Here is a 17128-nt window from a genome sequence, read left to right as displayed (position 1 = left end):
AATTCCGCAAGACAGCATTTGTACTTGCGTAATTGGTGCGTTCTAATGTGCGGATGGTACCCGGGTGTGGAGGAGAGGAGAGTCTCATCCACACCCAGGTACCATTAAAAAAGCTGTAAAAAGAAGAATAAAATAAAAAATAAATGTATTCTTACCTTCTGTCGGCCCGCGCAGCGCTCCCGCTTGGTTCCCGGCACTTGCAGTGAGTTGTAGGACCTGCGGTGACGTCAGAGTCATGTGACGGGTCACGTGACGCTGACGTCGGCAGGTCTTTCAATTCAAAGTTGCCGGCAGCCGGGAGAACGGAGTGAGCAGGACAGCGCGGGCCATCGGAGGTAAGTATATACACTCTCTCGGGTCACACTATATAAATCCATGCTGTTTGCATGGATTTATATAGTGTGACCTAGTTATCAAGCACTTTCCAGGTGATGCTAACATCGCCTGGAAAGCGCTTGTCAATCTGCATGCGGAAACGCATGTGAATCTGCATGTGGATCCGCATGTATTCTGCAGGAAAAACGCATGCACAATCTGCATGCGTTTTTTCTGCCAGGGAGATGCAGAAATGATGCAGAAATTTTCTGCTTCATTTCTGCATCGTGTGCACATACCCTAACACTTCTACTTTTGAAAGCATTCTTATTTTGCAGCATCTTTTCCACACCTGGCTAAAAAATGTTCACAATACTGTATATCCATATCTAAATATGTCACAAGACAAAAGTAATCACTTGGTGAACAAAACATTAAAATTTTGGGTCCATGGCCATGAAACTCCCGAGATCTCTATCTCATTGAGACTTGGGGACAATTCTCAAAAAAGTGGGTGGACAATCAAAAACACAGAAATTGTGATAAACTTCAAGCACTGATTAGGCAAGAATGGGTTGCCATCAGTCATGATTTGACCCGAAATCTGATATCCAGGGTTAATTGCAGAAGTCTCGAAAAATAAAGGTCAACACTATAAAAATTGGGTATTTGCATAAATTGATGTATTTGGCAATAAAGTTTTAAAAAATATATTCAACTGGCTAAAAGATCTAAAAACACTGAAGAAGCAACCTTTGTGAAAACCTAAATTTATGAAAGTATCAAAACTGCTGGCCTTAACTTTATATATAGAGAGATATACTGTATAAATATTCTTAACACTGAAACCCAGGTAGTTACTTCCATTATGTTAGAGTACAAGGCTATACTAGTTGACCATGTTGCTTGGATGTTGTATGAGGGCACACATTGACTGCTATATACTGTATCTCTAATATATTTATGGCCACACATAGAGGTTTTCTTTCACAAATTTAATGTATCTGAATGTATGTACTTTAAGGCACACATGTTATTTCAGAAATTAACAGCAAAATATGCCAACTACAACTGCCTTACTGAAGTGGCACCTGGAGGCAGCGCTATAATAAATGGCACCATATAGTTGAACAAATAAATGTAGCAGTTTCCTTATTTTATCCTATCCTTTCTAATAATTCAGAAATTAGAACTGTATGCAACAGTTCTTGTGGGATTTTACACTATGATGATAGTCACTATGACACTAAGATGATAGTTAGATGGGCATGTCACCATGAAGAGTTCCCCTATGATTAAAGCACCACTCCAGTGTTTCTTATATTTCACCGCTGGAGTGGTATTGCTAATTCATGTTGCCTGCCTCATATATTATACTTACCAGCCGTTTAAAGGTCACAATATGACCCTATTTATTTGTAATGTAGTAGCAGCAGCATGCAGCGATTATTGGATGCACAAGCTATGTCGTGGCCATGTCACCATGTTACCTTAGCTTTCATGGGGAACTACAACTCTCAGCATGTACTGACAGACCCATAGAACCTGCTGGGGTGCAGAGTTGCTTGTTACTTTCCTAGAGAGTTATTCCCATATTGTAAAGTAACAGCACATCACTTTTCCAAAATAATGGAGGGGCTAAGGCGCTGGATTTTATTTACTTTTTTTTATATTACTCACTTCTATACCCTCACTTACTGTATCCTCGCCCATTCCTTGTAGATTGTGAGCCCTCGTGGGCAGGGTCCTCGCTCCTCCTGTACCAGTCGCCGACTTGTATTGTTCAAATTTATTGTAATTGTTTGTGCTATGTATATCCCTTTCACATGTAAAGCGCCATGGAATATATGGCGCTATAATAATGAATACTAATATAGCGCAATTAATTCCGCAGCGCTTTACAGACATTATCGGCACGGTGCCTATTGGGGATCATAATCTACATTCCCTATCAGTATGTCTTTGGAGTGTGGGAGGAAACCGGAGAACCCGGAGGAAACCCATGCAAACACAGGGAGAACATACAAACTCCTTGCAGATGTTGTCCTTGGTGGGACTTGAGCCCAGGACCCCAGCGCTGCTAGACTGCAGTGCTAACCACTGAGCCACCATGCTGCCCTAGATTAACACTTTTTCCCTTTCTCTGTTCCTCGCATGCCTTTGTTTTCATTTACATTTTCATAATGAGATGAAAATCATAAATTAGTTTATCTCTTTACAATGTCCAGAAATGTTGCATATACTAGAAGTCTTGATCATTGTTTGACTCATTTTCAGATTAAAAATCAGGAAAACAATATCTAAAAAATTGTGTAGAAAATGACAATAATAGCAATAATTCTAAATCGATCAATCAATATACACATATCCATGATTTATGCCACTTTCAATACCTTAAACAAATAAGAGTATATTTTCACCAAGTATATTGTTACTTACAGTTGCATGAAGTTTTCCCTTTCTTGACATGGCTAGAAATGAGTTGCTGAAAACTCCTCTTATTCCCACAATCCCTTGAGACACAGCAAATATTTCCAAAATACCTAGAATGACAGAAATCCCAAAATAAAGCACCGCTCATGGCTCTTGGAAAGACAGGAATGGAAAAGAATAACAACTCTCATTTTCAATAGCTGTGTGTATCTATCTTTCATGAAGACTGTGTAAATCCATCACCCATTTTATTAGCACTCACTTGAAACTGAAGACTGCTCAGATGTCTGGGGATATGCCTGGGAGCTTTCTCTGAGGCATCTACTGTAACTTCTAAGAAGCTGCCATTTGTTGAAATGCCCAAACCAAGTGGACAATGTCCAGAGCTCCCAGACTATAGTCCTAAGAAGCTGTAACGGCACACTTCAAGAAATCCATGCTGCCCCTTCTATCTCAGTATTATAGATCACAGTTTACTTCTGCATTAAAAAAGTTGGATTACGCATTATAAATAAAAAAGTGATTATTATTATAGCTGGGCACAACCTTGGTGCAAATAGATTCGTAGAGCATTATCGGCACTATACATTTGCCATTACATACCGACAGTCTTGTCATTAGGAGTTTGTCTGTCCGCCCTTTATTGTCAACTTGCTGGGGCCATTAACTGGAATGTAGCTGAAGCTTAAAGGCCAGGGTCACACCACCTTATTTTCTCTCAAGCGAAAGAATCGGGTCGGTTATGCTAATCATACTCTGATTAGAGTTTGATCAGTGTGTAGTGTTGAGCGATACCTTCCGATATCGGGAAATATCGGATCGGATTGGATCGGACCGATACCGAAAAAGTATCGGATATCGCCGATTCCGATACCGGAAACCAATGCAAGTCAATGGGACATAAATATCGGAATTAAAATAAACCCTTTCTTTCCTTGTAGGTTATTTCTACATGAAGGAAAACAACTAAGAATAATGTAGAATGTATTGGGGGAGGTGGGGGAGACAATAAAGGCATAGAGGTTTAGCCCAGTCAAATGGAATAGCAGGAATTAATATTTTTTTATTATGTTCTGAGTTACGGAAATATTAACTATGTTAAGTATTTTTATATTTTGTCAGATATTTATGTTTCACTACTTCCATGCTCTTCACCTTCTTTTTTACTTCTCCCACACTTTCTCCTTCATCATCCTCAGCATCTTTTTCATCCACTTCTTCTTCACCTTCTTCTTCTTCACCTTCTTCGTATTATTCTTTTTTTTACATTCTTCATATTCTACTTCTTCATCTTCTTCATATTCTTCTTCTTCATCATATTCTTATTTGTGACAGGCATTCCTGTAGTTGTTATCTATAAAAGGTTGGACATTACACCTTTCGTTCTGCCCGTCACAAAAGATTTACAACAGGATTTGTCCGCGTTCAGTTTGGCCTGCAGCAGCAGGTCTTTTCCAGGGGCACCACGAGGAGGAACGGACTCACCCCCATACACTGCTTAGTCATCTTCTGCTTATAATTTAGATATTATCTTTTGCTCTGATTTTTAGTCTTATGCTTAATGTTCTTCCGCTTTTTGTTCTGCAGCTTCTTGTATTTCTGCTTCTTGGTTTTCTGTCTCTTGTTTTTCTGTATCTTGGTGCTTGTCTTCTCTTCTTTGTCTTCTTGGTCAACTTCTTCAGGGTCATCTTCTTGGTCTTCTTCGGGGTGGTCTTCAGGGTCGTCGTCTTCGGGGGTCCTCGTCTTCGGGGTCCTCGTCTTCTTCGGGTTGGTCTTCTGGGTCCTCGTCTTCGGGGTCCTCTTCTTCGGGGTGGTCTTCAGGGTCCTCGTCTTCTTCGGGGTGGTCTTCAGGGTCCTCGTCTTCTTCGGGGTGGTCTTCAGGGTCCTCGTCTTCAGGGTCATTGTCTTCGGGGTCCTCGTCTTCTTAGGGTTGGTCTTCAGGGTCCTCGTCTTCAGGGTCCTCGTCAGGGAGATCCAGAGTGATTACCAAGAACCATTTCAAAAAGCTTGAACTTGGAAATGTAGCAGAAGGTACAAGAAAGCTGAGGAACTACCGAGGACCAGCTGACGGTACTGGAACCCGGATGGATAGCAGAAGGTACAAGAGCCAATGGAACTACCGAGGACCAGCTGATGTTACTGGAACTCGGTTACTAAGCAGGAGGTACCTGTGCCAGAAAGCACTACCAAGGACCAGCAGACGTTGGTGGAACTTGGATACCGAAAAGGAGGCACCTAATCCAAAGGCACTGCCGAGAACCAGCTGACGGTACTGGAACCCGGATGGGTAGCAGAAGGTACAAGAGCCAATGGAACTACCGAGGACCAGCTGATGTTACTGGAACCCGGATGGGTAGCAGAAGGTACAAGAGCCAATGGAACTACCGAGGACCAGCTGATGTTACTGGAACTCGGTTACTAAGCAGGAGGTACCTGTGCCAGAAAGCACTACCAAGGACCAGCAGACGTTGGTGGAACTTGGATACCGAGAAGGAGGCACCTAATCCAAAGGCACTGCCGAGAACCAGCTGACGGTACTGGAACCCGGATGGGTAGCAGAAGGTACCCATGTAAAAAAAAAGTTCAAGGCCGCGAGCCGGCCGCAGTTACCAAAACCCACAGTCCTACAGAGGGTGCTTGTCCTATTGGCACTATGGAACCAGCCTTCATTGCCAGATCCCGCAGCCCACATAGGAGTCACCTAAACTGCAGGCACCATAGAGTCGGCTAACCCGACCGCAACACGACAGGACAACGCATTGGAGGCAAAGTGACGTTGACACTACCCGGAAACAGCTGGCGTGCTGGAACCAGGCTGGGCAGGAGGGAGTACCCGTGCCAAAGACACTGCCGAGGACCAGCTGACGGTACTGGAACCCGGATGGGTAGCAGAAGATACAAGAGCAAATGGAACTACCGAGGACCAGCTGACGGTACTGGAACCCGGATGGGTAGCAGAAGGTACAAGAGCCAATGGAACTACCGAGGAGCAGCTGATGTTACTGGAACTCGGTTACTAAGCAGGAGGTACCTGTGCCAGAAAGCACTACCAAGGACCAGCAGACGTTGGTGGAACTTGGATACCGAGAAGGAGGCACCTAATCCAAAGGCACTGCCGAGAACCAGCTGACGGTACTGGAACCCGGATGGGTAGCAGAAGGTACCCATGTAAAAAAAAAGTTCAAGGCCGCGAGCCGGCCGCAGTTACCAAAACCCACAGTCCTACAGAGGGTGCTTGTCCTATTGGCACTATGGAACCAGCCTTCATTGCCAGATCCCGCAGCCCACATAGGAGTCACCTAAACTGCAGGCACCATAGAGTCGGCTAACCCGACCGCAACACGACAGGACAACGCATTGGAGGCAAAGTGACGTTGACACTACCCGGAAACAGCTGGCGTGCTGGAACCAGGCTGGGCAGGAGGGAGTACCCGTGCCAAAGACACTGCCGAGAACCAGCTGACGGTACTGGAACCCGGATGGGTAGCAGAAGATACAAGAGCAAATGGAACTACCGAGGACCAGCTGACGGTACTGGAACCCGGATGGGTAGCAGAAGGTACAAGAGCCAATGGAACTACCGAGGACCAGCTGATGTTACTGGAACTCGGTTACTAAGCAGGAGGTACCTGTGCCAGAAAGCACTACCAAGGACCAGCAGACGTTGGTGGAACTTGGATACCGAGAAGGAGGCACCTAATCCAAAGGCACTGCCGAGAACCAGCTGACGGTACTGGAACCCGGATGGGTAGCAGAAGGTACCCATGTAAAAAAAAAGTTCAAGGCCGCGAGCCGGCCGCAGTTACCAAAACCCACAGTCCTACAGAGGGTGCTTGTCCTATTGGCACTATGGAACCAGCCTTCATTGCCAGATCCCGCAGCCCACATAGGAGTCACCTAAACTGCAGGCACCATAGAGTCGGCTAACCCGACCGCAACACGACAGGACAACGCATTGGAGGCAAAGTGACGTTGACACTACCCGGAAACAGCTGGCGTGCTGGAACCAGGCTGGGCAGGAGGGAGTACCCGTGCCAAAGACACTGCCGAGAACCAGCTGACGGTACTGGAACCCGGATGGGTAGCAGAAGATACAAGAGCAAATGGAACTACCGAGGACCAGCTGACGGTACTGGAACCCGGATGGGTAGCAGAAGGTACAAGAGCCAATGGAACTACCGAGGACCAGCTGATGTTACTGGAACTCGGTTACTAAGCAGGAGGTACCTGTGCCAGAAAGCACTACCAAGGACCAGCAGACGTTGGTGGAACTTGGATACCGAGAAGGAGGCACCTAATCCAAAGGCACTGCCGAGAACCAGCTGACGGTACTGGAACCCGGATGGGTAGCAGAAGGTACCCATGTAAAAAAAAAGTTCAAGGCCGCGAGCCGGCCGCAGTTACCAAAACCCACAGTCCTACAGAGGGTGCTTGTCCTATTGGCACTATGGAACCAGCCTTCATTGCCAGATCCCGCAGCCCACATAGGAGTCACCTAAACTGCAGGCACCATAGAGTCGGCTAACCCGACCGCAACACGACAGGACAACGCATTGGAGGCAAAGTGACGTTGACACTACCCGGAAACAGCTGGCGTGCTGGAACCAGGCTGGGCAGGAGGGAGTACCCGTGCCAAAGACACTGCCGAGAACCAGCTGACGGTACTGGAACCCGGATGGGTAGCAGAAGGTACAAGAGCCAATGGAACTGCCGAGAACCAGCTGGCGGTGCTGGAGCCCAGGGTAAATACTAAAAACAGAAGAGCCAGAGGTGTATTTGGAGGAGGTTTTAAATCCGTACTACAGTGGATGTGGACAAAGCAGGAGAATTTGCCGGACACACAGCTGGGGATCAGCTGACGTTACTGAATCCCAATAACACTGGAGCAAGCGTTGACTGTGCAGACGGCACTTCTGAGCAGCAACTAGCGGTATTGGAGCCCAGGGTAAATACTAAAAACGGAGGAGCCAGAGGTGTAATTGGAGCAAGTTTTAAATAAGTAGCACAGTGAATATGGACAGAGCAGGAGAAATTGCCGTGAACACAGCAGGGGAACAGCTGACGTTACCGAACCCCAATAACACCGCAGCAAGTGTTGACTGTGCAGACGGCACTTCCGAGCGCCAACTGGCGGTGCTGGAGCCCAGGGATAAGAATGAAAACAGAGGAGCCAGAGGTGTAATTCGAGCAACTTTAAAATGTGTAGTACAGTGGATGTGGACAAAGCAGGAGAAATTGCCGTCCGCACAGCAGGAGAACAGCTGACGTTACTGAACCCCAATAACACGGCAGCAAGTGTTGACTGTGCAGACAGCACTTCCGAGCGCCAACTGGCGGTGTTGGAGCCCAGGGTAAATACTAAAAACGGAGGAGCCAGAGGTGTAATTGGAGCAAGTTTTAAATAAGTAGCACAGTGAATATGGACAGAGCAGGAGAAATTGCCGTGAACACAGCAGGGGAACAGCTGACGTTACCGAACCCCAATAACACCGCAGCAAGTGTTGACTGTGCAGACGGCACTTCCGAGCGCCAACTGGCGGTGCTGGAGCCCAGGGATAAGAATGAAAACAGAGGAGCCAGAGGTGTAATTGGAGCAACTTTAAAATCTGTAGTAGTGAGAATGTGGACAGAGCAGGAGAAATTGCCGTCCGCACAGCAGGGGAACAGCTGACGTTACTGAACCCCAATAACATGGTAGCAAGTGTTGACTGTGCAGACGGCACTTCCGAGCACCAACTGGCGGTGCTGGAGCCCAGGGATAAGAATGAAAACAGAGGAGCCAGAGGTGTAATTGGAGCAACTTTAAAATCTGTAGTAGTGAGAATGTGGACAGAGCAGGAGAAATTGCCGTCCGCACAGCAGGGGAACAGCTGACGTTACTGAACCCCAATAACATGGTAGCAAGTGTTGACTGTGCAGACAGCACTTCCGAGCGCCAACTGGCGGTGCTGGAGCCCAGGGATAAGAATGAAAACAGAGGAGCCAGAGGTGTAATTGGAGCAACTTTAAAATCTGTAGTAGTGAGAATGTGGACAGAGCAGGAGAAATTGCCGTCCGCACAGCAGGGGAACAGCTGACGTTACTGAACCCCAATAACACGGCAGCAAGTGTTGACTGTGCAGACAGCACTTCCGAGCGCCAACTGGCGGTGTTGGAGCCCAGGGTAAATACTAAAAACGGAGGAGCCAGAGGTGTAATTGGAGCAAGTTTTAAATAAGTAGCACAGTGAATATGGACAGAGCAGGAGAAATTGCCGTGAACACAGCAGGGGAACAGCTGACGTTACTGAACCCCAATAACATGGTAGCAAGTGTTGACTGTGCAGACGGCACTTCCGAGCGCCAACTGGCGGTGCTGGAGCCCAGGGATAAGAATGAAAACAGAGGAGCCAGAGGTGTAATTCGAGCAACTTTAAAATGTGTAGTACAGTGGATGTGGACAAAGCAGGAGAAATTGCCGTCCGCACAGCAGGAGAACAGCTGACGTTACTGAACCCCAATAACACGGCAGCAAGTGTTGACTGTGCAGACGGCACTTCCGAGCGCCAACTGGCGGTGCTGGAGCCCAGGGATAAGAATGAAAACAGAGGAGCCAGAGGTGTAATTCGAGCAACTTTAAAATGTGTAGTACAGTGGATTTGGACAAAGCAGGAGAAATTGCCGTCCGCACAGCAGGAGAACAGCTGACGTTACTGAACCCCAATAACACGGCAGCAAGTGTTGACTGTGCAGACGGCACTTCCGTGCGCCAACTGGCGGTGTTGGAGCTCAGGGATAATACTGAAAACAGAGGAGCCAGAGGTGTAATTGGAGCAACTTTAAAATCTGTAGTAGTGAGAATGTGGACAGAGCAGGAGAAATTGCCGTCCGCACAGCAGGGGAACAGCTGACGTTACTGAACCCCAATAACATGGTAGCAAGTGTTGACTGTGCAGACAGCACTTCCGAGCGCCAACTGGCGGTGCTGGAGCCCAGGGATAAGAATGAAAACAGAGGAGCCAGAGGAGTAATTGGAGCAACTTTAAAATGTGTAGTACAGTGGATGTGGACAAATCAGGAGAAATTGCCGTCCGCACAGCAGGAGAACAGCTGACGTTACTGAACCCCAATAACACGGCAGCAAGTGTTGACTGTGCAGACGGCACTTCCGAGCGCCAACTGGCGGTGTTGGAGCTCAGGGATTACAGTTCAGGTGGTAGAAACATGAACAGAACAGGAGACCTGGATACTGTTGCCAACCAATTATTTATTCTGGAAGAGGACTGGCAAATTCATGAGAGATCCAGGCCTTGTTCATTTTGAGAAAAGTAAGCCGGTCAACGTTATCGGAGGATAGTCGCATGCGACGGTCTGTTAGTACACCACCTGCGGCACTAAAGACGCGTTCCGATAATACACTAGCAGCAGGGCAAGCTAGCACCTCCAGTGCATACTGACTAAGCTCTGGCCATGTATCCAGCTTACAGACCCAAAACTTGAAGGGAGAAGAGCCGTCTGGGAGTACACTAAGAGGGCAAGACATGTAGTCTGTCACCATCTGACGGAAACGTTGCCTCCTGCTGACTGGAGCTGTCTGTGATGGTGTAGACATTTGTGGCGGCGGGGACACAAAACTTTGCCACATTTCGGCCATACTGGTCTTGCCTTGTGCTGAGGCGCTGCTTCTGCTCCCTCTTTGTGCAGAGCTTCCTCCACTGCCTCGACGCACTGAGCTGCTTTGTAAAGCACTAGCAGCACTGCTCTCGGTTGGAATGGAGAACATGATGGAATGCACCAGTGCGTCTTGGTACTCCCGCATTTTACGCTCCCGGTTCAATGGTGTTATGAGGCTTTGTAAGTTGTCCCGGTAGCGAGGATCTAGGAGGGTGGACACCCAATAATCAGCCGTGTTGAGAATGTGGGCGATGCGGCGGTCGTTTCTGAGGCACTGCAGCATGAAATCAACCATGTGCTGCAGACTGCCAACTGGCCAAGAAACGCTGTCCCCTGCTTGAGGCGTGATCTCTGCCTGCTCTGCATCACCCCACCCTCGCTCTAGATACTGACTACTAGAGCATTGTGTACCTCCCTCCTCTGGACAGATGTCTTCCTCATCCATTGACTCCTCCTCATCCTCCTCACAAAGTGTCCCCTGCCTAGGCCTTTGTGAGGAACCACGTTGCGCAGACTGTAGAGAAGCAGATGGCATTTGTGACTCCTCATCCTCCACCTCTTCCAAAACCTCGTCCCTTAGTGCTTGCAGTGTTTTTTCAAGCAGGCAGATAAGGGGGATAGTCATGCTGACTAGTGCATCATCTGCACTCGCCATCCGCGTGGAATAATCGAAGGCACGTAAAACGTGGCAAATGTCCTTCATAGAGGCCCACTCAGTGGTGGTGAAGTGTGAACGGCGCGCACTGCGACTTGTTTGCGCCTGCTGCAGCTGGTACTCCATTACTGCTGCCTGCTGCTCACACAACCTCTCCAACATATGTAACGTTGAATTCCACCTGGTGGGTAGGTCACATATGATGCGATGTTCCGGAAGACATAATCGGCGCTGCAGAGCTGCAATGCGTGATCTTGCATTGCTGGAACGCCGCAAGTGAGCGCACTCTATGCGGACCTTGTGAAGCAGTGCATCAAGATCCGGATAGTCCCTCAAAAAACTCTGCACGACCAAGTTGAGCACATGTGCCAGACATGGGATGTGAGTGAGGTTGCCTAGGCCCAGAGCTGCCACCAGATTTCGGCCATTGTCACACACTACCATGCCTGGCTGGAGATTCGCTGGCACAAACCACACGTCACTCTGCTGCTTGATGGCATTCCAGAGCTCCTGCGCTGTGTGGCTTCGATTCCCCAAAGAAATTAATTTTAATACGGCCTGTTGACGTTTGGCCACGGCTGTGCTCATATCGGTCATCATAACAGGTAACCGTTCACGGGTCGATGTGGAGGTAGACCGTGACGGCTCCTGCAGCGCTGATTCAGAGGAACTGGAGTATGAGGAGGAGTCAATGTGTACAGACTGGATTCCTGCAATCCTTGGAGTTGGCAGAACACGTACAGCGCCACTCTCAAGATCTGTACCCGGCTCCACAACATTTACCCAATGGGCAGTGAGGGAAAGGTATCGTCCCTGTCCATGCTTACTGGTCCACGCATCAGTGGTCAGGTGGACCTTGCTACTGACGGCGTTTTGTAGCGCATGTTTAATTTTTCCCTCCACATGATGTTGCAGGGCAGGGACGGCTTGCCTGCTGAAATAAAAGCGGCTGGGCACGTTGTATTGTGGGACTGCCAATGCCATAAAGTTACGGAATGTGTCAGTCTCCACCAGCCTGAATGATAGCATTTCAAGGGCCAGTAGTTTAGCAATGCCAGCATTCAGAGCCTGTGCTCGGGGGTGGTTTGCCGAGTATGGGCGCCTTTTCTCCCATGCCTGTGCTAACGATGGCTGTAGACTGGCCTGGGAGTGTGAGGATGACTGGGAAAGTGGTGCTGTGGGTGGAATTACACTGTGTCTCTGTACAACAGTGCCAGAGATTCTTCCATGGCGATCCTGTGAGGAAGCCGAACCAGCTGTGTGTGAGCTGGAGGAAGAGGCTACAACACGAGCTGAAGAGGTGGTAGGTGGCGCTGTAGGTTGGCCTAGGTCTTCAGTGTGTTTGTGTAACTCCACCACGTGCTTGGTCCGCACATGTTTCCACATATTTGTGGTATTGAGGTTGCTGACACTTTTCCCTCTTTTCACCTTCTGATTACACAGCTTGCATTTGACAAAGCAAATGTCATCTGCAACTGTGTCAAAAAAGGACCAGGCACTGCAAGTCTTGGGAGCGCCCGCTTTGGATTTTGGAAGAGCCATGCTCCTAATGGGTGCCGAAGTGGAGGCTACAGGCAACCAAGTCTGCCCCCTCCCTCTCCCTCCTTTTTGGGCCGTTCGGGGAATCTCTTCCTCAGAGCTGCTCCCACCACCTTCCTGTCCCTCACGCCATGATGGGTCAAGGACCTCATCATCTACACCACCCTCTTCAAACAACTGCTTCTCCTGGGTAGTCTCGACAGCACAGTACGCACCAGAAAGTGGCACCTGAGTCTCATCATCAGATGCGTACTGAGGTGTGCTGCTGACCATAGGCACTGGCCCACCCGCCTCTTCAGATTCAGAGAGACAAAACGGTTGCGCATCACTGCATACTACCTCTTCTTCAAATTCTCGAATTCTGCTTGGCTGGCCCCCTCTTTCCAAGCCAAGAGATTCAGAGAACAGAAGTAGAGATGGCTCCTGTCCAGGGCTCTCTGACTGCCTGGGCAATTTGGCAGGTGGTGAAGAGACAGATGGGTGCTCTTCAGTGCTCAGGACCTGAGAGGATCTGGAACTAATTGAAGTCGATGCGTTAGCTGCCATCCATCCGACAACGGCTTCAATTTGGTCCTCGCGCAGCAGTGGGGTACGGCTAGCTCCTACAAAGCTGCGCATAAAGGACTGTTCCCTGGTAAAACTGGGGGATGCTGAGTCACTGGTGCCCGCAGCAGGCACAGAATCCCCACGTCCTCTCCCTGCAGGCACAGAATCCTCACGTCCTCTCCCTGCAGAAACTCCACGCCCACGCCCACGACCACGACCACATGCCTTACTCCCTACCTTCTTCATCTTGGTAGACTGATAAAGATAGGCAGAAAAGTACTAAGGGCTTAGTGTGCTTATTCCTGAACAGCTGCTAACAGGTATAAGAAACACTAATTTTATAAAGTGTGGACTAGACTTTAATATGAGCTAATGTGGCCTACACAACTGTAAAGTGGAGTGTTTGGTGAACTTTATTTAGGTTTTTTTTGTCACAAAAAGACACTGGATGTGCCTAAAGATGTAATAACAATAGTATCACAAACTTTTTGTAGCTATTACAATGTAGGAAGGTAACCTACAATGCAATAGATGAGGCTGCAAAAAATAGGCTAATACTAATCTGGCTGGGGCTGCAGGGCCCAATGCTGCAGAAAGGCTCCTCTAACTACTCCTATATAGTGTGTTTGGAATCAATTTAGCTGAATATGGATGGAACCACCACACTAATAGGAGATATCAGGAAAAATTATGAATTGGCAATAAAGGACAATGTATGAGGCAGTGACACACACTGAGTGCACTACAACCAGACGGGGTTGAAGCACACACTACAGGGTGAGCTGCACTCACACACAAGACCTTGCAGACAGCGGTGAACAGTACAGATGCAGAGCACTGTGCACTAGTGCTGCAAGACGGAAAAAAAATTCTCTATCTACTCCTATATAGTGTGTTTGGAACCAATTTAGCTGAATACAGATGGAACCACCACACTAATAGGAGATATCAGGAAAAATTATGAATTGGCAATAAAGGACAATGTATGAGGCAGTGACACACACTGAGTGCACTACAACCAGACGGGGTTGAAGCACACACTACAGGGTGAGCTGCACTCACACACCAGACCTTGCAGACAGCGGTGAACAGTACAGATGCAGAGCACTGTGCACTAGTGCTGCAAGACGGAAAAAAATTTCTCTATCTACTCCTATATAGTGTGTTTGGAACCAATTTAGCTGAATACAGATGGAACCACCACACTAATAGGAGATATCAGGAAAAATTATGAATTGGCAATAAAGGACAATGTATGAGGCAGTGACACACACTGAGTGCACTACAACCAGACGGGGTTGAAGCACACACTACAGGGTGAGCTGCACTCACACACCAGACCTTGCAGACAGCGGTGAACAGTACAGATGCAGAGCACTGTGCACTAGTGCTGCAAGACGGAAAAAAATTTCTCTATCTACTCCTATATAGTGTGTTTGGAACCAATTTAGCTGAATACAGATGGAACCACCACACTAATAGGAGATATCAGGAAAAATTATGAATTGGCAAAAAAGGACAATGTATGAGGCAGTGACACACACTGAGTGCACTACAACCAGACTTGGCTGAAGCACACACTACAGGGTGAGCTGCACTCACACACACAGACCTTGCAGATAGCGGTGAACAGCACAGGGAACTGTGCACTAGCACTGCAAGGCACAGTGATTTAGAAAGTAGCTTGGGTAAAGCAGTATAGAGCAAATAGGTAGCTAAAACTGTCCCTCAGAACAACAGCGTCCTATCCCTAACTGAATTCACAGCAGAGTGAGCTCAAAATGGCGGCGGTGGCTTTTATAGTGCATCATGACATCATTTCAGCAGCCAATCACAGCCATGCCATTAGTTAAGATGCCTACATGCCTAACAGGATGTGCCCACACTTCTTAGGATCCTCATTGGCTGAATAAAATGAAAATGTCTCATTGCATTATGGGAACTTCCGATTCCGGTATACGATATTGCAATAGTATCGGAATTAAGTATCGGAATTCCGATACCGCGAATATCGGCCGATACCCGATATTTCAGTATCGGAATGCTCAACACTATCAGTGTGTGATCATAGTACGATCCGATTCTCTCGGATGACGAGAACATGAAAATCAGATCAGACTCAGATGTCATCCGAGTGTTTTCCATGGACTCATTGACTTGCATGGACGAGTGTGATCCAATAATCGCATCTAACTTGAGGATCGGGTATTAAATCAAAGAAGAGTCACTTAAATGTCCAAACCACCTATGCATATGATAAGTCTTGTATCTTAAGTCCAGCTTGGTGCAGAATATTGCTATAGCAAAAAATAAAAAAAATAAAAAAAAATATATGAGACATAGAGACATACAGCACCCATAATGTTTTTTGATTTCAGGGTTCATTTTACTGGAAATGTGATCAATGTGAACGTAGTGAGATGGGAGCTATGCTGGATTTGAGAAGGCAAGTATCAATCGTTTTCTTATTTGATACCAGTCTGAGCCCTTTTAAAAATATTTCTATTTGCTTGACAACCCCTTTTGGTTTACCATATTGTTAAGTCTTAACACCTAATTTCATGTTTAGTAATCAGGTTTCTCAGTTACGCTAATATTTTGGATATCTGTTTCTCTTGGAATGCTGCCATACTCTTAATGAGTGTAGGGGGTATTAAAGCCTAGGGCTGGAGAATGAGTTAGCTGCACAATATATGAATGGAGAATGAATCTTTAGTAGTTTGATATGTCATCACACCCCACAAACATTGATAGCCATTATACCCACACTTTATTTTAGAAAGATTTATCATTTAAATTTATTGCAAGGTTGGCAACAAATTAGTGCTGTTCTTCATTCCAGAATGCTTTTAAAAGGAGCAAACAAAATTCTATTGTAATGAACACATGTTATTTCAGAAATTAACAGCAAAATATGCCAACTACAACTGCCTTACTGAAGTGGCACCTGGAGGCAGCGCTATAATAAATGGCACCATATAGTTGAACAAATAAATGTAGCAGTTTCCTTATTTTATCCTATCCTTTCTAATAATTCAGAAACTAGAACTGTATGCAACAGTCCATGTGGGATCCACAGCATGGGCATTGAAATTGCCGATTCTCATTGGGGACCATGGGGGACGGATTACCTAGCGTTTCACAAGCGTTTAAGCTGCGGAAATTCCGCAGCATATTCGCTTGTAAAACACTACGTGGGCACATACCCTTAAGGAAGGATTTTCCTGACAGCTCTGTGCACCACGTTGCTTAGTGAGGTGAGCACTGCCATCGCCGTTTCCAGGTAGTGCATCTCTTCAGCTTCTTCACTAAGTCTATCTCTGTTGTCACAAACAAATCCAAATAGGTGGGACCTCCACATCTGCCATAGAGGCTTATGCACTCTGCTGTACAGACCAAAAGTCAAGTTTCGTCTGAAAATTCAGCTGGGCTTCAAAGAATGAATGCTCCAAGGAAAGCCACATAAAGGTAGCACTCCAGTCAGGAAGTGTTACTGTGTTCTTCAGTGCAGACAAATTGGAGTAGGAGTCTTCATTTATGCAAATATTGAGGAATAACAATGACCAGCAGATCTTTATACTGATTACTAGTGATGAGCGAGCATGCTCACTACTGCTCGGTGCTCGCCGAGTATTTCCGGGGTTGCTCAGCGGGAACTCGGGTCTCCTCCCTGCATGTTTGGCGCTCTTTGCAGAGCCAGTGAACTTGCAGGGATTGCCTGCCACTCACTGTAATGCCACAGCTATGCTGGTTGTGGCATTACAGTGATTGGCTGGCCACACAGCGTCATCAGGTCTATATCAAACCTGGCACCGCCATGCTCGTCACAGTCACTCCGGAATCAGACAGTGTAGGGAGAGCTGCTGCTGAGCTAGGGAGAGATTCGCTTGTTTATTAGGTAGTGGAGGTAGAACAGAAGTATATTACACATATCCATCTCAACGAAGAGTCTTTCTGAGAAATAATCCATCTGCAGAGATATCAGGCA

The 17128-nt window shown here is 47.1% G+C and overlaps 1 protein-coding gene across 1 annotated transcript in view; it reads right to left on the bottom strand.

The window, feature by feature from the left end:
• FGF5 (fibroblast growth factor 5) overlaps window positions 1-17128 on the bottom strand; it is a 309440-nt gene that overhangs the window by 273986 nt on the left and 18326 nt on the right. Inside the window, exon 2 of the mRNA XM_073637004.1 lies at window positions 2755-2858. Coding sequence (XP_073493105.1) covers window positions 2755-2858 — 104 coding nt within the window. The remainder of the gene's footprint in view (window positions 1-2754; window positions 2859-17128) is intronic.

The sequence above is a fragment of the Phyllobates terribilis genome, unplaced genomic scaffold (genome assembly GCF_046119375.1).
Source record: "Phyllobates terribilis strain yellow unplaced genomic scaffold, ASM4611937v1 Scaffold_1__5_contigs__length_1240528914, whole genome shotgun sequence".
Classification (NCBI taxonomy): Eukaryota; Metazoa; Chordata; class Amphibia; order Anura; family Dendrobatidae; genus Phyllobates; species Phyllobates terribilis.
Note: the sequence above shows the minus strand (reverse complement) of the source record. Positions and strands in the feature narration are given on the sequence as shown.